This window comes from Aulonocara sp. 'chitande type north' Nkhata Bay, linkage group LG20 (genome assembly GCF_057382095.1).
Source record: "Aulonocara sp. 'chitande type north' Nkhata Bay isolate Kocher_YH1m ecotype deep benthic linkage group LG20, A_spYH_male_GT1.1, whole genome shotgun sequence".
NCBI classification, from domain to species: domain Eukaryota; kingdom Metazoa; phylum Chordata; class Actinopteri; order Cichliformes; family Cichlidae; genus Aulonocara; species Aulonocara sp. 'chitande type north' Nkhata Bay.
This window is the reverse complement of record NC_141363.1, coordinates 2,875,517-2,901,952: the sequence shown is the minus strand read 5'-3', so window position 1 is coordinate 2,901,952 and position 26,436 is coordinate 2,875,517. Positions and strand designations below refer to the sequence as shown.

Below are 26,436 nucleotides of genomic sequence, written 5' to 3'. Positions count from 1 at the left end.
AGAAGTGCATCAATCCATTTACTCTGAGACAAGTACAGTGTTTTTATTAATTCGTCAAATCTGAAGTATTAGATGTTTCATTAGTAGATATATTGTTACTTCTCAGTTAATGTTTCAACCAAAACATGAAACCTTCCAACTGTCTGCAGGCATTGAGCCATCCTGACTGTTACAGATTTTCAAAGAAGCAACAAGCTTGGTAAAGTGATGTGAGTTGGAGTCACACACTAAAAATACAAAACTGTCATGATAACCATGTAAAATCCAGGTGACAGTCCCTACACTCCGGAGTCGGTTTCAGACGGTCCCTGTGCGGAGGGAACCGTGGGAATCGGACGTTTCTTTCTCCTCACAGCTGGATCTGGCCGGCCTGTTACCACTGTTGCCGCCGCTGGGGCAGGAGAAGGGACAGGGATGGGACGCCTCTTTTTAACGGGGGTCATGCTGCTGGAGCGTTCTTTGAGGATGCCCTGAGCCACACCCTCCATGTCAGATACTGAGATGTGCATGGCTTCAGCCATCTCTTTCTTTGTTAATGAGACGAAGCCCGGGTCCCTGGCCAGGGAGACCAGTCCACTCTTCTCTAGAGCCTAAAGAAACAACAACATTCAGGTTTGTGCTCGCGTACAGTATTATTTTTAGTGTATTAATAACCATTGTGTTATGTTAAATCCTTTCAGTTATTGTACAGGTTAATTCAGTCCAGAACTAGCTTTAACGTAACCCATCTCTGACAAACCTGACAGCAGATGTTAGACGTGGCATTTAATTAGAGTAGAAAAGAAGACCTGATCAGCCACTTTGACACCTACCTCTTGGACGAGGTGGTCGGCTGCAGTGTGTGAACTCTGACTCTGACTGTCACCATAGTTAGGGTCATAAGGGAACTGCATAGAGAAGGTAAGTATTCATATATCGCCTGCATAATCTGTTGTTGGATGAGTCAACCTTCAATAAAATATTACCTGTGTTCTGCCTGTTCTCACTGTGAAGTTCCAGGCATGTCTGCTGGCTGAAAGAGGTAAAATAATTACATTAATGAATATATAAATAAGCAATTACGAAGCATTCCTATGGCTCATGTCTCAGTTTATTAATTTGGAGTTATTATCCGTCCAGAATTTTCCATGGCCACATTAAAAAGTCTTATCAAAGACCTTCATCTTTGATTGGACTTCTTCTGTGGTTTCGATTTAACATATGCAGCATATCATCTCTTGCTTGTGCCATACCTGCCTCCTCATCCTCACAAGGATTGTAAAACTCATCCGGAGTCCTTTCTCTTTCAAATGAAAATCTGAGAGGGAACAAAAATGATCACTCATAACGGCACTGGTACGCCATCATACTGATCAGGAGAGCACTTTGGTACTCACTCTGCAAAGGCGTTGTTGTTAGTGTTGCTCTTTGGTGGAGCTGTGGGGAAAAATTCTGTACCAGACACCAAGGCTGAGGCTGAGCTTGGTGGGGACTCGGGCTGGCTTTCAGAGAAACTGAGTGGCCGCATGTTGGTCACCTGTTGGGACTGAGTGTTAGCCGGCTCAGTGGAGAACGACTCTACCTGGTTACCAAACAGGTGGTGTGAACGCTGCAAATACAAAGCAAGATACATATTAATAATGAAATAGTATGCAACAACGTAAAGGCAGGTTTAACGAAATGTTGATGTCATCTGACTGCTTTTCAGAAAGGTTTCTAATGGATGAAAAGCCAAAAAAAAGTCTCCATCCACTAAAGATTTTTTTATTAATAAAACAAATAAAGGAGGCCATAACAAAGGTGCTGCAGAATGGGAATACGAATGCACCGTATCGTTGCCGACGTTGTTTTGCACCTGATAAATGGCCTCTTCTCCTGCCTCCTCCATGGCTCTTTCCATCTCTTCTTCATTCTGCAGGTCTCCTGAAATGGCTCTGTGCATTTCTGGAGCTGCTTCTTCCTCTATACTCCTCAACCCCGCCTAGAAAAACATGGAGAATGTGGATAAATGAAGGACAGAGGAACATATCACCGAGAGATAAAGCTGAGTACTGCTGATTTACAGTATAGAGTACATTTACTTGCACTGTAAGCGGAAAAGGAAAACCCCAGCTCACCTGGATCTCTGGACCTGAGGCACTCTTCTTAGTTGGACGGTAGCCGTAATACTCCTCTTGACGCTTGATGAACTTGCGCAAATGGTCTTGCAAAAGGAAGGTCGCGTAGAATTTCCCCACAGTCACCTCATCATCTATAACCAGACATAACATAATCACAGTGCGCTCTGTGTTCAGAGACGCTGGATTATTTTGTAAATGTGAAACATGACATATACTACTGCCTCACCTCCGATAGGAGGAATGACCTGGTCTAACAGTTTCATGCTGGTGCGCTTCCAGATCTGCTTTATAATGGCTCTCAGCTCCTCATTGGCCTGCTCAAAGTTACCTGTTAGGAACGATTCAAGATAATGGAGCGTTGTTACAGTAGTAGCAGATGAGGCTGAAGGAAACATGTATGTTGCATAAAACATGTATACCGTACCTTCTGTTTTAATTTTGAGTGCAGTCCTGACCAGAGCGAAAAGCGTGGCATTAAAGGTGACCGTGCCATCACTGTTGAGAGGCATGTTCATACCGACCAAGCGCTACAAAAAGCAGGAAAACTTTAATATGGGCTCCTGCATACTTGCAAGCCCCACACAGTGCTACTTTAGGCCTTTCTGTACCTTGCATGCAGCCCGGTGAGGACAGAATTTGCCAAAGCCCAGAGGAGGCTGAATACTTCGCAGCAGCGTCACCACATCCAGATGTTTGATTCTCCCCCTGTTAGATCAGAGGAACATCGCGAGTAATACCCAATTAAACAGCATCCCAAGGCTTATTTGAAAAGAAATGAGTTAAGAAATGAGATTTCACACTCACGTAGCTTCGGGATCATATTCAGCCCAGATCTTCTTAAACTCATCCAGATGGTGTGGACCAAGCAGAGACCAATCACGGGTCAGATAGTCAAAATTGTCCATAATTACAGCTACGAACAAGTTGAGGATCTAGAATAGGCAATAAATAAATATTGTTTGTTTCATATATCATCCCTATAATATGAATATATATAATAGATAAAGAAAAATGTTGAATTCTCACCAAGAAGGCACAGAGACAGTAGAAGCTGAGGAAGTAAAAGACAGCAAAATTGGACCCACAGGTGTACTCTTCTCCTGGCAGGAAGTCAGACTTGGGGTCACACTTTTTTCCATACATTGACGCCATCATGACCTCTTGCCAACCCTCTCCAGTAGCACATCTGGATATGTAAACATAAACCAAACAATGAAATGATGTTTTGTGTTCAAAACACAATTGAAGTCCAGAACCTGGTCTCACCGGAATAACATCAGAACAGCCTGAGGGAATGTCTGGAAGTTGTTGTTGCGGTTGACTTGAGTACCATCCACTAATGCTATCTTTCCAAAGATCTAAAGGTTGAAACAATGCCATTTAAAATTCAGCGTCAATCATCAATAACAAAAAATAGCAAAGTGTAACCAGTGACATTTTTTTTGCAGTTTGAATTCTGTACCTGCATCCCAACGACAGAGTAGATAAAGAAGAGCATCACGATGAGCAGAGCTACATGAGGCAGAGCCTGTAGGCAGAAAACAATGACATTATTAAAAAGTCATCACTGGGAAGCGCAATGGAAATTTGAAATAAAAAAGTCACGACGACAACGATTTCAATGATGACCTGGAAAGATTTGATGAAGGTCCACAGCAGGTTACGGATGCCCTCCGAACGGTTCAGCAGTTTGACCAGACGCATAACACGGAAGAGTCGGAAGAAAGTGATGGAAACAGAAGCATTTTCAGAGGCCTTTGGACACAAAGAAGGAATTTCATGAAATGAAACCTCAAGTAAAAAACAAAAACATGACTGGTTTTAAATGTCTGAAGAGTTCAGGCTTACCGCAATTACTTGCATTGGATTCGTCTCCTGAACAAAGCAGAGGAAGAAGTGAGAGGTTGCAGCGGTATGTGTTGCATTTAATATAATGTTAAATATTATTCAAATATGACTTCAAAATAGGGTTAATATTAGAGTCATTTTCCACTTTTGATGAGTTACAAATCTTTCAGATCAAAGCCGCTTGTAACTCATGCAAAATAGACAAGCTACACACGCTTTATTTTGGACATATTAACTTTGTTTTTGCAGTCAAGCAATGATTAATACTTCCTACCAATATAGTACATAGTCTTGAGACATAGCCGTGTTTATAAAAAACAGTACGAGCCATACTGCAACATAATATTGCCACGCCCTTGAGATTTGTTTTATATTCGCTATGTAAGATGATGCAGACAGTGTAAACAGAAAGGTTTAACCAGAAGGTTAAGCAACACACGGTCTGTTACATTAGTGCGATACTTTAGTGGCGTGCTCACACAGCAGAGCACATGCAGCAGTGGAGATCAGATATTTACACAGCCATGGAGACAGTACAGTCCTCCACTATCGGCCAGGGCACTCTGTAGAGGATAGACAGATGAGTAGTGAGGTGCATGGGTGGCAGAGGGATTGATGGGCTTTGATTCAACAAAAGTGAAACTGCTGCAAGCTTGTGCTCGTGGATGGAAAAAGTCTGGCATTGCAGTGCAACCATGACTGAAAAATAAAAACTGTGATCACCAAGAGGAAACACTAAGCAGCACGAGTAGCATTACCACCTAAAATAAAACTGAATTCTTATTTGATATTGTGCTCTTTTTAAGTGCTCGCACAAGATGTCACATGGTGGTTTTTGTGATGGAAATGCATCCCAGGCTGCACAAGGCACCGAGGACGGGGAGATGGATGGGATAAGGTGGGAAAAGACGACAACAGTACTGACCATGTCCTGTGAACTAGTTCTCCTGGTGCCAATCAGCTGTTGGGCCACAATTATATGCTTCTGGGTAAGATTACTAAATAAATACATGTGGTCATTCTAAATCATATCGCACTAAAAATGTCTTAATATAGCAAACAAAGCAGTTTCACTTCATAATGGTGTTCTTTAATAATGATATAAAATATGCATGTACGTAAATCTTATATGTACTCACATCAACTTCACTCAGGATGACGTCAACAACGCTACCAATAACAATAATGAAGTCAAACACATTCCACGGGTCTCCAAAGTAACCCTGCACAGACAGGTGAAGCATACTGACACATTAGGCAGTGGGAGTGGGTGGATAAGAATCCAGACAATAATCGTTAGAGCGTTTACCCGTGCTTTGAAAGCCATGAGCTTAAGAATCATCTCCACAGTGAAGAGCACCGTGAAGATTAAGTTGAGAATGTCTGACAGCTTTGTGACGTGGTCCGACTGATTACAGTGCTGTTTTAAAGAGGGAACAAAACAAATATATTTAAATATTTTAGCACTAACCAAATACAAATCCACATTCATCAGTCCGATTACTAAACAGTCAACTATTTAGTAATAGGACTGATGCTTAAACTACTCAAATAAGATTACATTTACAACACATAAATCAGGCCCACACTGACATTTTTATAATTAGGTCTGCTACACATCCCATTCTCTGCTGCTTTACAAACCTTTTTAAAAAAATATATATATTAACAAGCACCTCACATGCACATCATGGTGGGATGAATTGTCAAAGAATTATAGGGAATGCTCACGTAAACAACCCTCATGGTTTGGGAAGAGTACACAAAATACTGTTACTTGGTCACCAGACAAACTATTAAAAATAGTCTGGAACCTCTCAGTTCATATTGAATTTCCGAGGGCCGTAATTAACAACAGACTCCATCATAAATAATGGACACAGCCACTGACGAGCTCCTGTGTTTGCCAGGGGAAAATAATTTTTTCTCTAATGCACGCTATCAAAGTAACTATGTTTAACCTAAAAGGAAACTGAGGTGGGTATCCTGCAGAGGTGTCTGTGCACAAGCTGTGCACTGCAGTGTACATGTTGTTGGTGCAATTATCTATGAATAATCAGTAAAGATTCATGCATGATGACATGACCTCAATGTTAATTTTATGTTTGGGACTTTTAGCTTATTCAGAGTCTGTGGGTATCATTAGGTGCAGAAGCCTCTTTGTTAGGCCTATAGTTATTTAGAGCATAAAACATGTGACATAATGAAGGGTGACAGAAGCACAAACAGCCCCCCCCCCTACATCTGCTCAGAAAAATGTCTGTCAGTGTCATCAGCTCCTGCAAGGAGCCAGAGATGTTCTGCTAAAGCATATAAATCAGGATCTCTCAGATTCATCTCGGTCCCAGACTGAAGATACTCAGTAATGACATTTAGTATTTTCTATGAGGACCATTAATATATATTAGGCAACAAAATGTACATACCTGCATCCCAAGACACAAAGTGTTCAGCATAATCAGAAAGAACATGAGGTACTCAAAGTAGCAGGAGGTGACAATGTACCAGACCCTGTACTGGTACGGGTTTTTGGGTATGTAGCACTTCAGAGGACGAGCCTTCAGAGCGTACTGCACGCACTGGCGCTGAAGAGACAACGAACAGACAACAGACACATTAAAGGAAAAAAAAAGAGTTGCAACATGTTTTTATTTTGAATAATTAGACTACCAGTAGTACTGTCCTTGGCCTCATCTCAGTGTACCTGGTTCTTGTCCAGCTCACAGTTCTTATACTCCTGCTCACCCTGCTGCTGGAAGGTGACTATGACAAAGCCCACAAAGATGTTCATCATGAAGAAGGCTATGATGATGATGTAGATAATGAAGAAGATGGACACGTCGACACGGTTGTTGAAGACTGGACCCATGTCTTCTTCAGCTGAATCTATGGCTTTGTATAAGAGTCTGCAAACAAATGCAGATGAAAAATGAATAAATCAGTGAACTGAGATATGGTCAAATCAATGACTTACAGTATTTCCAGTCAATGGAAATACTCGTTTGTCACTTTCCACCTAACTCCTCACTCAGTCAAGCTTATCACAAATGCAGCTGATCAAACCAGAACAGATTGTGTGCTTACTTTGGCCAGCCCTCGAATGTGGAAACGGTGAACAGAGCCAGAATTCCATTGAGCACGTTGTCAAAGTTAAAGTCATTGTTAAGCCATTCTCTCTTAGCCACTACTGTGTCTTGCAGGGAATTCTCCATATGCTTCAAGTAGAAACCTCTGAGAGCAGACACAAGGAACATTAGTTCAAATAGATGATGGTGGAATGAAATCTGCGATAAGATGTTAGTTTCCTTACTGGCATTCCTCCTCAGTCACTTTGGACACATCTGTGCAGCTGTAGAATTTACCCTGAAAGGAAGTGACACAATTCAGCAGTTATATTTACCAAAGAGCAGTTTTGACTTATCACCTCTATGGTATCTTAGGCCACCCAGCTTTAGTTCAGAATTTAAAAATTACCTTAAAGAGTTGGACTCCTATGCAGGCAAACATGAAATTCAGCAGCAGGGTGACCAGGACGATGTTACCAATTGTTTTGATGGCCACAAATACACACTGGACCACGTGCTGTCATATAAGACAAACAAAATCCAATAAACACTGAGGAGAACTCTAGACATACAAGTGAAAGACATGATGTTAATTGATCACTTAAAATCCATATCTATCTGAAAATATCCGGTCATTTTCTCTTACTTTACCCTTATATTCTCTTACATTTATTGATTCCCTTAGGAGAAAATTACTAGTTACTTTGCAGGTGAAGGTTGGACCACTAGACGAAACTACCTAACTCACACCTGGGGAAAATATGACCCCAAAGCCAGCAAACTGTCTTAATATGACCTACAAAGAAAAGGAAAATTATCTCCCCAAACCCAATGGGAGGTGGCCTTATACAATGAAATGAAGGGGACTGAATGGAGTGGGTCTTAACTCAATTTCAATGCACTCAATTTTGCACTGTTTTTTCAGATACCAATGCAGCGTTGCATTTAAACCATTGGTGAGGTGAATTTAGTTGGAAAGGTATAGCATTTGGGTGGATTTGGGTGTTCTGCTTAACTTATCTAGCTCTTGTTTGGGATGCATTTTTATTTTCCCCTGCTACTTATGATTAGTTAATGAAGTATGAAAAATCTAAATGTATTGTCCCCATTTGAGTACTGAGAGTCTCAGAAGGATAAGTCAATGTGGCTCACTTAAAAAAATGCTGCCAACCCCTGACCTTTTTACAATTGTAGTTGCTAAACTTAATACGGCAGTTTTTATGGGTATCAGGCAACTTTCCACTTATTTGACTTTTCCTTAAGAGTCTCTCTGAGGACTCTCACTCAGGCTCACAGCTCTCAAGCAAACTGTGCGTGTGTTTTACCTTTAATCCTTTGGCTCTGTTGATAGCTCTGAGAGGCCTCAGCACCCTCAACACCCTGAGAATCTTCACGACGGAGATGGCACTGGATCTGCGCACAACAAGAACACATGGCAGAAAGCAGCCTTTAAATTCATATCTAAGAAACTAGTATGATTTAAGCATAAAATAACAATGGTGATCTTTTCATTTAACTTGAGCATCATGAAAACTCACTCCATTCCCATAGACAGAAGAGACACTCCGACCACAATCAGATCCAGAATATTGAAAGAGTTACGACAGAACGAGCCTTTGTGCATGAACGCTCCATACACCGTCATCTGTCAGTGAAATAAACAGAGAACAGTTGAATAGAGACTCTTTTTTTAAGTGGTTGACCTTCAGTACAACAAGAAAACTCCTCTAAACTTCAGTCTCAGACAAATTATAACAAACTAGCTGGTTAATCAATAATGTAATATAGCATGACATTAGAGCTGGATCCATCAGTAATGCTCTTTACTACTGTTACACTGTTAAATCTACCTTCAGTACAATCTCAATGGTGAACACAGATGTGAAGACAATATCAGCATAGGCCAAGATCTGAAAGAAGCACACAGAAAAAACAGTCACATTTTGCCTTCATCCAACAGAAATTGTTCAGTTGGATCACCTACACCTGGCTTTTACCTGGTTTCTGGGGGACTTGGGATCAATGGGGTCCTCAGCTGCTAATGAGATGGAGGAGAGCAGGATGAAGAGGAGGATTAAGTTGGTGAAGGACGAAGCATTGATGATCTTGTAGCATAATTTACGGAACCTAGATTGTAAAAACACACAGGCACAGGTAAATGTTTGCAGCATTTATTATGATATGATATCGTTTTCAGGTTGGTGTTGAGCTGGATGATGGTCTGTTTCCTACTTGTTCTGAGGGCCAAAAATGAAAAAGGAGCTAGCTTCAGGTAACGGAACTGCTTCTTCCTTCAGCTGCAGATCCGCCATTGGTCGGGGCCGGGGGCTGATAGGGATTTCAGGCTCTTCCTCCTCATCATCACCTACAATAGATAGAAAAGGCTCAGATTACTGGAGGTATTCAAATGAAAGCCTGAAGCAAAGACCCGTAATGATGCTGTAGGCTTCATATGGTAGTCACCAGGGGAGTGTGCTATAAACACAACACGGGGAATTAGCTGAGTCTAACTGTGATGACAGGTTACTATACTTATACTGTAACACAGCCAAGACAGCAGCCTTGATAAACAGCTGGTGCAAGGATTACAAATTCTTGCAGTTAGTGACCTCCTTCTGCTACAATTACACCGCTGAGAAAGGTTCAAATTATTTTCTTGTATTACCTGGGAAATCAGCAGGTGGAAATGGATCTTTCACTTCATTGACATTAGACTCAAATTCATCAATTTTGAGCTAAAAAAAAAAAAAGAAAGAAAGAAAAGAAAAACAAGGATGTTAATTTCTTCTAGATACTCATGCTGCCAAATTACATACATTTCAAGAGTAACGAAGTGACATGAAGCCAGAAACAACAGTAACCTTGGCTGTGGTGGGCATGCCTTCTATCTTGGCCCTCTGCTTAGTTATCTTCTCTCTCTCCTCATCAGTCTTCTCAGGCATTTTCGCCCTGTACGGCAAGAAGGAAAATAATTAGATCGAGCAGATTATCTCAGCTGGCTTAAACCTTTGGTTTTGCTTTTTTTCCCCTTTCACCTTAGTAGCTTCTTCCTCAACTTCTCCTCTGCCTTTTCTTTCTGAGCTGAAGTCAAACTCTCAGCCTCTGCGAGGTTGTCGACGGCGATAGCGAGGAAGACGTTGAGGAGGATATCTGTTTGCAAAGAGCTCAGGAAAAGAAATGAACCATGAATGTTAACATTATCTCCATGCATAGTTTAAAAAAAGCAAAAAACAAAATAATAGTGTGAGCGTATGAGAAGGATACAGTTTCCACAGACAAAGAGAACAATGAAGTAGATGGAGACCAGGATGCCAGGAATGACAGGCCCTCCATAGGCCATGATTCCATTGTACATGATGGATGTCCAGTCCTCTCCTGTGAGGATCTGAGAAACGGTTAAGAGTTTAAAAAGCAGAAAAATGATGACTTATTGTTATGCATGAATGGATAGGACTGGAAATCAAATGTGAAATGAGCTTCATTTAAACTACTGAATGCAAAAATCTGTTTTAACAACTCAAATCAGTCATTACATCCGAGGCATATAGGGAATGATATGTGGTGATTCCAAATATCACATTACTTTGGATCTTTGACCTCTTCTTCAATGTCAGATAAAGTCAAACTATCATAAAATGCCTTTGATCTTTAAAATTATCCTTGAAATTGTACTGCCTCTGAGGTTTGAGCTTTCTGAGTGCTTCTCGTATTTAAAAGTTTAAAGAAGAGCCTACGAAACGAGTGCCTGGTCTCACCTGAAACACACTGATCAAGGCCTGAGGGAAGTTGTCAAAGTTGCTGCGCCTGGCTCTGTGGTCAGAGAAGTTAAACTTCCCTCCAAAAACCTGCATGCCCAGGAGTGAGAAAATGACAATGAAGAGGAAAAGAAGAAGAAGGAGCGAGGCAATGGAGCGAATGGAGTTAAGGAGAGAGGCCACAAGATTACTGAGTGACTTCCAGTACCTGAAACACAAACGAGAGGTGGTAAATGGCAACGGGTTACGCTATAATAGCTTATACTGATACTACGGGGATATTTTACGCGATCTCGGCTTACTTTGTGACTTTGAGGATCCTCAGCAGGCGGATACACCTGAGTACAGAGAAACCCAGGGGAGCCACAGCACCTGCAGACAGCATGATCATCTCCAGGATACCACATAGTACCACAAAGAAGTCAAAACGGTTAAATAGAGACATGAAATATGCCCTGGGTCCCAGAGCATACATCTTCACAAACATCTCAATGACAAACAGCACCAGCAGCACCCGGCTAGCCACATCTGTTGAGATGATGGAAGAGATGGACAAATGAATAAGTAACTGGAATATACGCAAAACTATTGTTTATTAAAATATATATGTAAATGATCAACCTTGAAAGGAAGTCAGGCTTTCAGGCTGGTGGTGGTACTCTGTGGCTATGGTCAGAGTGTTGAGGAAGACCAGGAACATCACCACCCAATAAAACGCCCTGGTTTTCACGTACACCAGGCACTTCATCCTGAAGAAACGGTTCCAACGCCGAGCCAGGCGGCTAAGCACAAAAACAACTCTAACTTACTGTTTCATATTGAATGCCAGCAGAAATTTTCACAGTGGGAAACTCACTAGTAATAGATTATTCGACTCTTGCCCTCCAGGTCATACAGACTGTCTGTGTCTGAATCTCCACTGGTCAAAGGCAGGAGTCCTGATAAGAAAAAAGCAGCTATAATCCGAGATTTTCTTTGTTGACAAATGTTCAGAGGTTTTTTTTTTTCTTTTCTAGAGCGCACCTTTTCCTTCTCTATCAGCATCCAGGACTTCAGCGTGAGTGATCCACTCCATGTAGCCGTGGAGGTCTTCATCCAGTTGCTGACGCTCTCGTAACTTCTGGAACTCTCCACGTGACCTGGCCTTTTCTCGCTCTTTGGTAAACTCTCTGTGTGGAACAGCAAACACACGTTATTCTATTATTTCTCTGTTTACGTGAAAATGTTAGATTTATGGAAGGAGGGTAATCTTACCCACTGAGCACACCCAGAACCAGATTGAGCACGAAAAATGAGCCCAGCAGAATTAGAGGAACAAAATAGAGCCAGGGCCATTCATTCCCTATGGCATCATTCACCTAAAACCCAGGGTGTCAGTCAAAATCAGTGAATTTTATTTGGCTGCAAACTGCACACTGAATTTGAGACAATATTCAGCCACTGACCCAGTAGAGCACTTTGGTCCAGCTTTCCATGGTGATACACTGGTATACTGTCAGCATGGCAAAGCCAATGTTATCAAAGTGGGTGATCCCGTTGTTGGGACCTTCCCAGTCGGGCCGACATTCCGTGCCATTGATGATGCAGCGGCGTCCATTACCAGCCTGAGCACAGGGGGCAGGCAGTTCACCCTCTGCTGTGGCGTAGATATCTGTGGGGCAAGTTTTAACAGCTTAATGTAAAGACCCAGGTGCAAGTAAGTCTCACTCAGTGTTCTTTTAAACATACTTGTGCCTTTGTAATAGCAGGTCTTATGCATTTTGCACTTAAAGAGCTCCAGCCCCATGATGGCATAGATAGTGACCAGTAAGAAGACGAGCAGAGCAATGTGTAGAAGAGGCAGCATCGCTTTAAGGATGGAGTTCATCACCACCTGTAGGCCTGCAAGTGAACAAATAAACCCAGTTTGTTACAGAACCATAAGAACTTGGTACTGTTACAGACTCATAATACATGCCCATACACTCTAATGTTCAGTGTATCAGATGAATTTAATGTGTATAATCTAGAATCAGCATCTCTCTGTAGCAGGTGTGGATTGGTTCTTACTGGGGACTCCAGAAACGAGGCGTAGAGGCCGCAGTACTCTGAAAGCTCTCAGTGCTTTCATATCAAAGCCCCCACCCTTCTCCTTTGGCACACCTGACACCATGTTTACGGTATCCATAAATAAGGTAAAGAGACTGCAGGAAAAGATGAGACAGCCGTAAGTGCCATAGCCGGTACATTGTTTATGTATATCACATTTTAATATATATTACATTCTTAACAAATAAGCTGTCTACCTGCAGCTAAGACATCCTCTTACCCCATGAAGACGATGACAAAGTCCAATATGTTCCAGCAGTTTCGTAAATAGGCCCCTTCATGGAACACAAACCCATACGCTACTATCTTCAAGAAGCACTCCAACGTGAAGATGACCAGGAAGATATACTCCAGACTTTCCTGCAGCAACGGGAACAAAATGAGAACAAAAAAAACTTTCACTCTCACATAATATTCTCTAATAAAGCATTAAATGATTGATTAAATATTTTAAAGAGCAACATGACATGTGAAGGAAGAGCTTGGTTTTGATGCTGTCTGAGCAGCACACAAGTACAGAAAGATGAGTAAAGCCACTGGAGGTCAGCAAAGGCTTAATTCTTTCTCTTCTTGGGCAGACTTGTGAAACATATGCTAGGAAGAACAGCATAAAAAAGATCAGCAAAACTGTTGCTGGCATTGTCGCAGCTCATTATCTTTTGTTTCCAGTTTGTTCATTCTGATGCAGATTAAACATAACCTCCAGAAGGTTGAACAGAGGGACGGCTCAGTGCCCGCAGAGTGAATGATGAAACATTTTGACACCATGTAGCAAGTGAGACGAAGATGAAGCAGACTGTTTGCAGGAGACAGATAAAATGTGAGTGGCTGAATGAAAGCATCATCTGCAAATTGTCCCCATCTCTGTGCTTTTATTATCAGTGTTGACACAGGGCAGGAACACAGAACAGGGATTTTTCCTCAGACTAGACGTGGTTATATATGGATCTGAATATAAATGTTGTAGAACAAAAGGCTCTTAATATGACAGCAGTATGATAAAGTTTCAAGAATCCAGTAGGAACCCAGTCCTACTTCCAGTGCTAACAATCAGAAATAGAGAATTCATTTGAGGTATGTGCAGTTTATTTCCCTAAATCAGCTCAATAATCTCTAGCTGAACCAGCAAACACTGGTCCCCACATACCTAATCACCGACCCTGCATCCATTAACAAGTGTACACACATTTATAGACTTTTACTCAGTGTTACCCCAAGTAAAACGAATTCACCAAGGAAAGCTGCCCTGCTAGGCTACTGCGCATCAACATTACAAGCTATCATATTATTGGAATACGTGGCTGTGGTTACACGAGGCAACATTGGCGGATTCTCCTGTATCACCTGCATCAGTGGAGTGGCGGCATGTAGGCTGACCTACTTCTAACAGTAAAAGAGGGGGTTGGTCCATCTCTTCTTACATTTTCACCTCTGAGGAATGGCACCGTAAGAACTAAGGAGGATTTAGGAAGAGGGCCAATGAAGAGATCAGGTGAGATTTGGGTTCCTAATAAAAGTAAAATGGCTATAAATCACAAAGACTGACATGAACTTTAACCCAGAGATATGTGTGGAGTATTATTGACTTAATGTAGGAAAGTAACCGATGGCTGGTGATGGCTGACATTTGTGCTAAATGCCAAACCTCTAAGAAAAAGTGATCTATTTATCATACCATTGGTGTCAATAGGACACATCCAATAAGCACTGGCCACATGTATGCACGGTGCAAGATCAGATATATCTTTTGCTCACATGCGCACCTTGTTTGTCTTTGGGTTGTAAAGTCTGTGACCTGTAATACACTACCAACAGTTTCACAGCTTTAAAACACACACCTATGAAGCTGAAAAATAATATTTTTCTGTACACACATCAGCATCGTGCCACCAGCTTTTTTACACTTCAGAACGAGACACTCGATGACTCAGATGCAGACACAGATGGCGCTCCAAATAAAGAACCGAGTTGTTTCTGGACACATTCAAATGGCGTCTGGCATCCCACAGCTTGTCACTGATTCAAAGCTGTAGTAAATTAATATTACTACACTCACTTGCTGATCAGAGCTGCACAGTCATCTACTAGTGATGGTAAAACTGAGCCTTCATGAACCCAAAAACATGAGATTAATTTAGTGTTTCAATTCTTTTATGTATTATGAATATTCTGAAAATGAAATACCGATATAGTCATCATTCACCGCAGTGACTTCTCATACAGTCATGTGACATGCAACAAAAAAAGGCTCAATGTTTATTTACCAAATTTAAGTTGGTGTTGTTGGTGTCTTCTTCAGGCATGGGTAGGAACACAGCCAACGCGATGCAGTTTGCAAAAATGGTCAATAAGATGATGATCTCAAAGGTTCTGGAAGGGGATGCTCAGGATCATGACAACAACAAACAGCAACAAAAATCCCATTTTGCCCCCCCAAATATCCACAAAGGTCTATTGTCTTATGTTTAGTATCTTACGATGTTAGTGGGTGAGAGTGGGAGGGTGACTTAAACTTTCACAAGAATAAAAAGGTCAGTTTATTTATCTGACTAAGTTATTTTACGTTTGTGATTCAGTGTAAGGGATCCAGCTCTGCATCAGCTCTGCAGGCACTGACTAGTGCCTTTAAATGCTGCCTGAAACATCATCCCTGAAACAGCCCCCCCGGGTAGCCAGAAAAGTGTTCCACTTTAATGCAATCTTGCCTGCTGTGCTGCTTCATTCTCACCCTTAGGGGGCTCTGTGTGAGAATTCCCCTGCCAGGTCAGCACCATGTCTCAGTGTGATGCCACAGGACAGCTGCAGAGCCCAAGAATATGACCAAACCATTTGAACACAGACTGTTAACCAGGAAAGAAATAAAGAAAAAAGCGGCTCTTTAAATTTTGTGATCCATGTATGAGGACAGTTTTGTTTTTGGCCTTCAGACTTTTAGTAATTTTCCATAATTTGGCTCTGTATACAGCACCTAAGCCCTGTGTTACCAAACCACATACCATTGTGATTAAACTGTGCCGGAGGAATGACTCATGACGTGGTCCAACATACCAGAATGAAATGTCAAATAGAACAGATCTTTACACATCATCACGTTTTAAAATGAGGTCACTGTTAAACTCAAAGTCTGTGTATCTGCGTTTAAACGCTGTGAACAAGAGGTTCCTCTCACTGGATTGGTATGATCAACTCATTCCAGTCTGGATCCAGGAATGGACATGAGGCTAAAAGCAGAAAATTCCCTAGAGGGGCCACATTCTATCAAAAGCCTGCTTTGTGCTCTTTCATCTTCTCCTACTTGGACGCTGAAATGACTACTTGGACATTTAAAAAAAAAGGAGCGAGTTGAATGAGACTACCTTGCTTTTGTCAGCTGATCTCAGATTAACAGCAGGTGAAACTCCACAGGCTGCAAACTTGACTTTGATACAGATCAGAAACATTACAAAAGTCTTAACACTTCAGGGATCATCTCATCACACATTTGAAAGAGACCTGGCTTGAGCATGCTGACCACAGGTGAACAAGGCTATTAATTCCCTGCCCTGCTGTCAGTATTTTTAAAACGGCGCTCCATGCTGCGCTGACTGTATTAATGTCTTGATATCCTTGAATTTCAAAGAAATATTTAAACTGAAATCTCTGCTAAAATACACACAGTTGTCTGAGGCGTGTGTGTAATGACTGAAAGATCTAAAGGATACTTCCACTCCACTATGTTGATGCAGGCCTTGCGGAAGGGATTTTTGAGGTTGAGCAAGAAGAGAGATCTCGCGGGTCGAGGGTTTCCTCCAGTGGCCTGTAGTTTCTTAAGCTTCTCCCTCTGCTTCCTCTTCAGCTCCTCTTCATTCATGATGACCGGCTTGGCCGCTTCTGTGTTGGACGCCATCTTGATGCCTTCACCTTAGACAGGCTCCAAATTCCTGTGAAAGTTAACGTTTATTGTAAAATCCCAAACTCAGGTCCAGTATGTCTCCCCTTTGTGAAAGCAGATCCTCCTCAGGCTCCCCCTGGCACCCTCTTTCTTCTCCTCCTCCTCGCTCCTTTGTCGATCTCACCCGGGCAGAGCCACAGGCCTCTCTGCCTGGCTGAGGGCCTCTGACAAAATAAGCCCACCGCGTCCAGGAAAAACAGCAGGAGCCCAGAGTGACTGGAGGAGCAGTTGGCCTTGGTATAGTTTAAATTTAGATTATGAACCACCAGCAGGCCATGCTTGGGGATGATTATAAGGGTAGAGTGAGGGGGGGGGGGACGACTGTGTGTCTTTGTGTGATTTTGTTTGTGTATGTGTATATATATGTGTGTGTGTGTGTGTGTGTGTGTGTGTGTGTGTGTGTGTGTGTGTGTGTGTGTGTGTGTGTGTGTGTTTTACTTTAATGTCAACCTCGTATTTAGGATTCATAAGTAGTACACAGACTTGTAGTTATTAAAAAAAAAACCCACTATAATGCAGCTTTTTGGCATTTCTAAATAATAACTGAAGGCTGGTATTTAAAGGAATAATGAACAATAGGTATCCGTAAGCCCACCCTAACCGCTGTAAGCGCCTCACAATACTCGGTAACATTCACTGTGACCAAATTATTTAGTGTTAATGTTCATAACCAAACAATTTAAATGAAAGTCAACCAGCCCACCAATCACCAACCCTTAAAACAGTCGGTAGAAGCAGTGGTGTTTCAAAACGTGTAATTCCCAAACCAGGACGTTTGTAGTTACACATTTCAAAACACCTTTTCAAACTGGCAAAATGTCTTAAACATGCCACAGGTGACTGTTTTCCCAGCAGCTGAAAACCACTCAACATGTGAGCAATCTTCAAGCACCACAGACCAGTGCAAGAACGCGCACTTACTGTGTACTTTGTCGCCCCCTAGCGCCATTAACAGGAACAGCAGATAGAAATTCCAAAACCTTTTTTTGAGGAATTTTCCTTTATTATTTCACATCAAGCTAAACATATGGTTCTATAGCACACTTAGGCCAGAGATGCATATAATACATTGACAGAAGGGATATTAAACAGTAATTACAAATCAACTAATCAAAAATCAATTAAAAAGATAAATTAGAAACCAATAAACTTCAGTAGATCATACTGTGTATGAGGTACAGTAATGCAAACCAGTGTGCCTGTTTTTGCTGTACTAATAATTTCCCAACTGGGAGCTTCAGTAATAGGATGCGAGCAGGAATTCACTGACAGATAATGATGCACACAAGGCCCTGAAGCCACGAAGCATCTGGATTCTGCCACATTATCATCAGCTTTAGTGGTTTAATGCATTCTCCTGTGATTTTTCTGAGAGTCCCTTTAAAACTCTGATAAATGCCTCCTTTTCTTTTTCTCTCTTTGCATGAAAAGAGTGTTACGTCAAATTGTGCTGCAGAAAAAACAACAACAAAAAAAACAAACAAAAAAACCCCACACATGGCTATGGTGCTGGGTTCAGTCAGAAAATGTAAGAATAAAATTAATACAAATGCAAGCACTAGTTAACAATGGGTGAAATTTCTTAGTTGACCTTTCCGTCTGTTATTTTTAGAAAGCTGTAAAGTTGGGAGAAACACGATCTCCCACACAAAGAGAGAAAAGGCACAGAGTGGGGCGCTGCTCAGATGTGAGTATACAAAGTCCAAAATCAACAATCATACATTAAATTCATCCAGATTTAAATACCAATAAATAATTAGTGCCAAAACAATAGCAACAGCATTGCAACTGTATAGACAGAGCAGTCCTAATTAAGTTAGCTTATTCTGAGATCACATCATAAATTATGCTTGAAGGAAAAACAATTATAAATATTAACACACAATAAGCTGAAATGCTTTTGACAGCCAGTGCAAAATGGGAAAAGTTATTATTTTATTAAGACATTCAAAGCTGCACTGATGTGCAATTTGCTGAAAGGATTTGCTGAGATGACTTTAGGTCTTCAGCAGTGCTTCAAGCATCAGTTTTCTTTAAACTGCAGCTTTGCCCATCTCAAGTTTTTACATCTAGTATATAAACCAAGTTTAAACATTGTCGTAGTAGATGTGTAATGTTTAAATATTAATTCGGCAGATGCGGTGCACAGCAATGACAAGAGGTTTTGTGACAGTGCCACTGGTGTAATAGCAGACGGCCCAGGAAGGTTACGCACTCTAAACTTGGCGTTAAGGTCAGCCTTAAGGTTTAACTTAACAACTTGTGGCGGTCAAAGACCGTTTTGCGCTGCTCCTGGACCTGCTTTTTCCAGCGCTGCTGTGCTCCCTCAACCCGCTCCAGCACCGTGTTTCCTCTGGCCTGGCTGCTGCTCTCTGCCTGCGGACGCATCTCCTGAACACAAACCAGAGACGGTTTGAAATCAAGAACTTTAAACTCCACAGAACCCAAATAAATACACTGGAGTGTGCTTGGATGCTGTCTTCTTGAATGGTTACCTCAGAGTCTTCCTCATTGTGCAGCGGCTGGGTGTACGGGTCATGCTTGCGGATAAGAGGATCAACCAGTAGCAGGAAGAGCATGTAGAGCAGCAAGGCGCCCACGACTGACAGGTAAATGATGATGGTCACCTGCAATATTTAGCAAGAGTAACTCATTGAATCCAACATATAAGCTTTGCAAACTATTCTTACAAATCTTTTCTTTAAAAAAAAACAAACAAACAATAAACTAGAAAGGCTTTGCAAGATTTTCAACGACTCATCTTGTATGACAAACAATCACAATGAACCCGCTTTGCTTGGGAATCAAAGCTGAGGAAGATATGTCGTCATATCCAAGAGAAAGTCAGTTGTACCTTAATTGTGTTGCTGCTTCGTTCTTCATACTTGCACTCACAAAGCAGACAGTAGGCTTCCACATCATGGCCAGGAACAGGCATGGGCTCCACTACATGCAGGCAGTTGCTGTGAAAAACATGAAAACGTTTGTCATTTCTACTGAGCTAAGAGAAAGAAAACCCCTAAAAACACTAGCGCAGTGAAAGAGTAACGCCTTTTCTTTAAAAATCCATGAAAGTCTAAATAAAAATATTCTTCTTACCAATCTTTCTGGGAGAAATTTCTGTTATAGATGTGACCGGTAATGTTTCTGTAGGGCGGACAGATGCATTTGCAGCGGACATCCTCAAAGCTCTGCAAGAATTAAGGAACTTTTGTAAAAGTGGCCCAGATTCAGCCCATCTTTCCCCCACAGCACCACTTCAGACGTCTCTCTGTTATTAACACAAGCAGTTATACAAACAAACACTCTGACATATACTCAAGTTATTCTAAGTCAAATGGCACAAACACATAGATAAGGACAAAATTTTGAGATCCTCTATGAAAACTTTATCTTTTGGAGCATTTAAGTGCTGTTTGACAGTGCAAGAAGTTTAAAAACACAGCTTTTCTTTTCTTTTACATAATTTTAATTTGGGCACAGAAACAAAATTATTTCACATTAGCCAAAAAATACCAGAGCCAAAATTATTAGCCTACGATACTATACTTTTGCAGTTTCCAACGAGTCTCACACACACCTCCTGAGTGATCCCAGGACAATTTCTCAAACGCCTCCAAATTCGGTGGTGTTTTGGAGGCAGCTCTTCACAGGAGTGACGCATGTTTTGGGTGATTATCGTGTTGAAAAATAAAGCATAACCCAGACCCAGTTTTGCTGCTGACTGCTTGATGTTTTCTTTCAAACACTTCACGTATCCATCTTTTATGATACCTTCTACCTTAATGAGATTCCCAGTGAGTTGTACACCTTTTCCCTTTTGTCTCATCTGACCAAAGGACTCACTTTCTATGCACACTCATTCTCCAGGTTGACCTTGGCAGACTTCAGTCTGCTTTGAAGGCGTCTCTTCTGCAGAACTGGAGTTTGTGTTAGTCTGCAACCTCGCAGTGTATTCCTACTTCTAGTTGATTGTCTTCTTTAAGACTACAATTCCCAACTTGGCTAAGAAATTCACGAGTGTCCTGGCAGTGGTTCAGGGGTATTTAGACACATCTCTCACGAGTTTTCTTTCCAGAGTCTTTGAAATCTTTCAGAGAGATAATATTATATTATAATAATATTTACCCTAATAATGTTTTTCTGTGCGCAAATAAAACTGATTTATAGTCTCTAAAGAAAATTCTTATGTTGTTTAGTTAAAAAAGCACTTGGGAAAATTCTGACAAAAACTTTAATCAAGATAATCATTATTTAGATAAAATAATGTAAGACTAACATAAACAGGTATTGTTTAAGTAGATGTAATTGCATAATTGTGCTGACAATATCGCCCTTGAACTATTATTTTACATTTCGTTATTTAACTATACAATCTTTATATTTCACTGAATAAAACTGAGCACAGTTTACTGAACATCTTCCCATAAACAAAGCGATACTTGATGACATTTAATCCACAAACACAGATCCTCTGTGTACCAGCAGGTCTTTTACCTTAGCTCGAGCAAAAACGACAACATCCAGCAGAAACACGGTCACCACTGCGGCTGCAGCAAACATCCAGGATCTTCCCCAACCACACGACATTTCCCCAAAGGCAAAACAACTGGCACGACGACTGAAGGATCAGCAGCAAGGCTCTGTCAAAATATAGCAGCTAGCTAGCACTGCAAGGCAGGAAATCCACGACACGAAATGTCGTAAAAACTGAAGAAACAAAGCTCGCAACGCGGTAACTTCCGCTGTGAGAGTGAGGAAAACGTCTGTTTCTGCGTTGCATTCAGGTTGAACGTGTGCTCTCACTTTGTTTAGAGCAAAGATCGCCAAATGAATTTTGTCCTTCCTTATTCCGGACTCGTCACACATGAAGAAAACAATCCGACAGCAAAGACGCAGAGACGGCGCCACCTTCTGGACAAGATAAGAAGTACAATAAAATAAATGCATATTTATCAAGCAGGTTACATTATAATCACTTACTGTCCCTCTTTATGTGGGACTGCACAGCATTTTACCCCCACATACAAACGCACACATATCTTTAGACAGTGTCTCACATTTTGACTGGTTCTGCAGGACATGCGCTTTTCTAAAGTCTGGCTTTTACTAGTTGCATATGAAGGGAAGACTTTTTTTTAATTATAGACAGAAAAAGGAAAAAGGTCAGCCTGTCTGATGTCATACCCATCAAAGAAAGTTACCAAAAAGTCACAAGCTTTGCACATTTTATTGAATATGATGGAAGCTACCAGAAAGAAAAAGAAGATGCAGCATATTTTGGAGAAACAGAGGGTTTTCTGTGGTTTTTTGTTTGTTTGTTTTGTTTTAGTTTGGTTAGTTCGGCCCCCACACAGCGAGAAGGTCCTGGGTTTGAATCCAGTCTGGAGCCTTTTTGAGTGGCCTTTGCGAGGGGATCTGTCCGGGTACTTAAGCTTCCACCCACAGTCCAAAGACATGCATGGAGTTAGGTTCTCTGGTAATTCTAACCTGCCTGTAGGTATTTCCAGAACTGCAGATGATAGAATAAGCAATTCAGCTATGAAATGTTTACATTCTGACCACTTACAACATTAAAATAATGTTTAAATATTAATGTGTCTAAAAATTAGATATATCAATGATGCATAATTCCAAATAGCAATCATATGTATAATATACATGAAGCAGCCTTTATTAATCTTTTTTTTAATGACCAGAATAATCAAGGATGCTTTATATTGTTTCACTCAACACTGCTCTTGAGTCAAATCCAGTTTCCATTTTGGAATTTGAAATATGAGTCTTAGCTTCTTGACCCAATCAATACCCCTATTTCCTGGTAATCCTGCTTTCACATCTCTCTGTATAGTAAGCTACTCATACCTTTAATAAGCCACAGAAATCAATGACTCACAAATTCAGCCTGAACCTCTTGAGCTTTCGGTCATATAGATCAATCGAGACCGTGGTTGTTTCTCTAATAAGCTACGATATCAGCGTGAACAACAGAGCGCCGTCTGTGTGTAAACACTGTCGTTCGTGTGACCTGTGATTCAACCACTTAAATCAGCTGCAATGCTGCCAAGAACTTGTTTATTCTATATATAGTTTGGAGATTTGGAGTGCTGGGATTTCAGTCTCACAAAGGACGTGAACTCAGTCAGTTTATGTCTGCCTACAAGGTTGTTGTTGAGCTATTTGTACGCCTAAAAAATATGAGTGATGGGAGACTTAATCATGTGAAACAAATACACAGACAACAGAAGAAATCCCTGAAATCCATATTTGTACTCATTTTTTCATGCTGTACAAATTACTTATTTTCAAATTCTTCCTTTAAAAAACAACACATTAAAAAAGATTTCCACTCTTTTACTGAAAGATGCCAACCACGATGCTGTTTTCTTGGGTGGGAGTTAACAGGTGATATTTCACGGGCATTTATGTTTGTCAGAAATTTAAATTTTGCTGTTTTATTTTTATTTACAGTGAGCAGGTTTAGTTTTATGAAAAGACAAGAACTGGTCGGATTATGTGGAGAAAACCTTTCACCCAGACAATATTAGGCTGGTGATGTCTTTTATGCTGTCAATGACCTTTTGCTGTTGATACACTTGGCAAGTTAGTTCTGAATGCTTTAAGTGTGTTTTGGTTTTTAATTGATTCCTCAATTGATTACTTCATGAACTCATGCATGTACTTCTTCATTCGTGTAATGATCTCCGTCATAATTGGACTAATAAACGCTTTAGATGGTGATTTGTGCGAGCTGTCTATAATATATTTCATTCTCTCACTTCTGTCATTGTAAGCCACTTAGTTCTCATCTTCTCTGATGCATGGCTGCCCTTTAATCCCCAGGCCAATTACAGCATAAATGACACTGACCAGAGCCTAGTGCCAGGTCTCATTATCAGTTCAGACTTTTTAAGAAAAAGAAAGGAAAAGATTCAGTTCTTCTTTGGGTAGACTTGGTAAAAGAAATATTCATTTAGGAAAGAAAAATGAATGTAGTTGTTTATGTAAAGTGGTTTATTACCACTCAACTAAAAAAAAAAGCACTGTAATTGATGCGGGCAGATACAAATATTTTGACAAAGTCTTTAGCCGGTGAACTGCGAACGCAGCCTGACTATAAAACAGCAAAGGGAAATGATCCATAATGGAAACACTGCAGAGAAATTCAACTCATAAACAACATCAGAGGGTGTCAAGTTCTCTTACTTGTCAAGGTACCTGAAAGTATTGACTGAATCACATTATTCAAAGCGTTCATTTTCCAGGGACCTGAAAGCATCAGGCACTTTGCCCACTAGGAGATGCTATAAGGCCCAAGGCAAAGCAAACTCGACCAGCAGACGTTAGTCAAAGCAGACTTGGATCTGGAGCAATGTGGATACGATATAGGGCATATAAAATAAAACAAGAGAAAATATATTGTGAAATTCAAAGATAGAGCTACATAAAACCAATTAATTATTAGCTAAACAGCTGCAGCAGCACTGTAGATAAATACCTACCTTATATGACTCACCTATAGGATCTACAGGTTTTTGTCCTTAATCTAGCATTTTCAATACACCCCTCAACCTTTCAGTATGTTTCTTTTTGACCTTTATCACATCATCTGCAGTGTCTTTTTGCCCTCCTCTGTATCATGCTTTTGGAGAGAACACTGTTTGAATAACAAGACTATCTCTGAAGCGATATCTCTCCTCTCCGCTGAGGTGATGCATTGTGGGCAGTAAGACTATTCTAATGGACACACGTGGTAATTACAGTAGTGGGAGGTAGCAGACAGTGGTGATCCAGGGACAGCGCAAAACTATAAATCACAACTCCTGGTTCCGCCCTCCTGAGCGTAGCCGATCACAGTCAACCAAAAAGCAATTCTGCCAACATGTGTTTGCACATTTGTCTTCATCAGCCACTGGCTTGTTTTGGGCCCCTGGAATTGAATTTTTCTTTCCCATGGTAATCAAACAAAGACTACTTCTTAGGTGTTTCACTCAAAGTCCCCTGCATTAGGTCTAAATATTGACCACATGTGAAATATACTTGTCATTTTTTGTGTTTAGTTTGATCCTGTTGAAGTTACAGGAAAAAAAAAATATCAAAGAATTATTAAATTACAGGATGTTTTTTTTTAAATAAAAAAAGCTCTGTGTGATCTTCAGTCAGAGATAGAAGATAAAAATCGCCTGTTATCAGTTTCAGTGATGTTGCTTTTTTGGAGGTAGCGTGAGATGCTTGCTAGAGAAATGTTGTAACCAAAAGAGGTGTCAATAGCAAAGGTGTTACAGCAGTAAGCAGTGATGGTGACTCAGAGTACAGTGTGTGCCCTGCTCTGCTTTATCTGTACGGACAGCTGCCTGTCAGCCAGCTGAGCCCATGCAGGGGGAAAGGTGTCTGCTGAGGAGCTGGTGTCAGCAAGGTGAGAGCCGAGCCCGGCTACGCTGAGCTGAGCTGAAATGGATGCAGAGGAGGGAGTGTCTCCTGCCTCTGAGGGACACCGATTTTCAGCAAGGAAACAGAGACTGCTGGAGCAGGAAACTCAGCCAGACAGAACATGAAAGCCAAGAGCGGCCATGACACATGATGGACACAAACCGAGGAAGGGAAGCTGTCCCCACACTCACCCGCCCACCACTCGCTATTCCTCTCCTTCAGCAGTGCTGCACCCCTGCAGAAGGAGAAAAGAGAAACATGCCGATGATGCTTGAATTGCAGTGGCTCTCGGTTGAACTCTGCCCCCGTGTAATGTGTTGTCTTTGATGTTGCACAAGATGTTGCAGAGATGCAGGGAAACTTCAAAGAAAGCTTCATAGGCCAATTGCAGAATTGGTCAAAAAAGATAAATAAAACAGCAAGCTGCCAGAAATCCACACGCATCTTTCAAGGGAGACCAGGGGTCAGGCAAGCAGACAGCTGAAAACAATAGCAAGAAATGAAAGGTGACATGGATTGAAAGGTAGATAAATAGCTGCGGGGGAGGAAGGAAGTTTGTTGTTGGTATATAAGGATGCAATTTAGGTTGTAGTCTTGGAAAAACAGCCTGCTGGTTTAACAAATACAGGCAGGCCGGTCAATAAACTGTCAGCTATTAACGTCTACTTTAAGTGACAAGGCCCCCCAGACTGATTTATAGAGCCAGCGATGCATAGAATCCTTACAGATAAAAAATGTTAGGCACCTGGCCGATCAAGTCAGCGAGCAAAACACAACACACACGTCAGTCAGCAAAAAGCACAGCTATAGATATCGATGTGGATCTTCTTTCAGAGTAAGCTCAAAACAGAAGGAGGAAGGTAAACAGCCAAAAGTCACCAAGAGCCTTTTTTCCCCGACAAAGCGATTCCATGATCAGAAAACTTTGTCAGCTCCTTTGGAAGGAGACTCCATTCCTTCCAAACGGTAGGGACAGAGGTTTCTGTGTGATAAGTTTTCCCTAATGAGGTGATACAGACATTGCCACACCCTTACTCCATCTCCTTGTGTCAGTCTGTGATCTACCTACCCCAGCTGCAGGCCACATCTGGAGGCATGATAGATTTCATCCACAGGGGGCCTCCTTTGCCAAATGTCACCGTGAGTCATCTTCCTTTGTTTCGGCATTTGTTGCAATGTGACCTGGCAGCTCAGTGGTGCGCCACGACGGACTGCCACTG

At 41.3% G+C, this 26,436-nt stretch overlaps 2 protein-coding genes across 3 annotated transcripts; both read right to left on the bottom strand.

The window, feature by feature from the left end:
* Position 1: 1 nt before the first annotated feature.
* On the bottom strand, positions 2-16,971 carry LOC147304829 (dihydropyridine-sensitive L-type skeletal muscle calcium channel subunit alpha-1-like). 2 transcript variants are annotated; one of them, XM_086276756.1, is made up of 45 exons: positions 16,557-16,971; positions 15,120-15,225; positions 13,076-13,215; positions 12,817-12,950; positions 12,496-12,648; positions 12,213-12,418; positions 12,022-12,125; positions 11,791-11,936; positions 11,624-11,705; positions 11,389-11,549; positions 11,070-11,295; positions 10,768-10,975; positions 10,277-10,397; positions 10,048-10,162; positions 9,874-9,961; positions 9,678-9,747; positions 9,245-9,377; positions 9,010-9,139; positions 8,863-8,922; positions 8,551-8,657; positions 8,338-8,425; positions 7,422-7,529; positions 7,258-7,310; positions 7,032-7,178; positions 6,652-6,853; positions 6,374-6,532; positions 5,257-5,367; positions 5,087-5,170; positions 4,466-4,510; positions 3,948-3,974; positions 3,729-3,854; positions 3,562-3,627; positions 3,366-3,457; positions 3,126-3,285; positions 2,904-3,031; positions 2,708-2,804; positions 2,524-2,626; positions 2,326-2,427; positions 2,097-2,230; positions 1,835-1,960; positions 1,377-1,588; positions 1,233-1,297; positions 966-1,012; positions 813-887; positions 2-590 (listed from the first exon to the last, which is right to left on the bottom strand). In XM_086276756.1, exons 1-45 carry the CDS (start codon positions 16,739-16,741, stop codon positions 279-281), a joined length of 5,544 nt encoding a protein of 1,847 aa, XP_086132882.1. In that variant the 5' UTR covers positions 16,742-16,971; the 3' UTR covers positions 2-278. The 2 variants fall into 2 exon arrangements, with proteins under 2 accessions (XP_086132882.1, XP_086132881.1); XM_086276755.1 differs by having other exon boundaries at positions 2,326-2,626.
* A 796-nt stretch (positions 16,972-17,767) lies between these two features.
* tmem9 (transmembrane protein 9) lies at positions 17,768-21,681 on the bottom strand. Its single transcript, XM_086278363.1, has 5 exons — positions 21,284-21,681; positions 19,886-19,977; positions 19,641-19,749; positions 19,282-19,413; positions 17,768-19,177 (listed from the first exon to the last, which is right to left on the bottom strand). Exons 1-5 carry the CDS (start codon positions 21,374-21,376, stop codon positions 19,034-19,036), a joined length of 570 nt encoding a protein of 189 aa, XP_086134489.1. The 5' UTR covers positions 21,377-21,681; the 3' UTR covers positions 17,768-19,033.
* Positions 21,682-26,436: the final 4,755 nt, after the last annotated feature.

What these genes read in the sequence shown, in the direction of transcription:
- LOC147304829 (XM_086276755.1), bottom strand. Translation starts at nt 16,741, where the DNA reads ATGGCGTCCAACACAGAAGCGGCCAAGCCGGTCATCATGAATGAAGAG. An exon ending in TGCTGATAGAGAAGGAAAAG is followed by an intron (nt 11,706 to 11,790) that starts GTGCGCTCTAGA and finishes TTTTCTTATCAG; the next exon opens with GACTCCTGCCTTTGACCAGT. An exon ending in ATTTTTGGCCCTCAGAACAA is followed by an intron (nt 9,140 to 9,244) that starts GTAGGAAACAGA and finishes TTTACAATCTAG; the next exon opens with GTTCCGTAAATTATGCTACA.
- tmem9 (XM_086278363.1), bottom strand. Translation starts at nt 21,376, where the DNA reads ATGTCGTGTGGTTGGGGAAGATCCTGGATGTTTGCTGCAGCCGCAGTG. An exon ending in AATTTCTCCCAGAAAGATTG is followed by an intron (nt 19,750 to 19,885) that starts GTAAGAAGAATA and finishes TGTTTTTCACAG; the next exon opens with CAACTGCCTGCATGTAGTGG. An exon ending in ACAATGAGGAAGACTCTGAG is followed by an intron (nt 19,178 to 19,281) that starts GTAACCATTCAA and finishes GTTTGTGTTCAG; the next exon opens with GAGATGCGTCCGCAGGCAGA.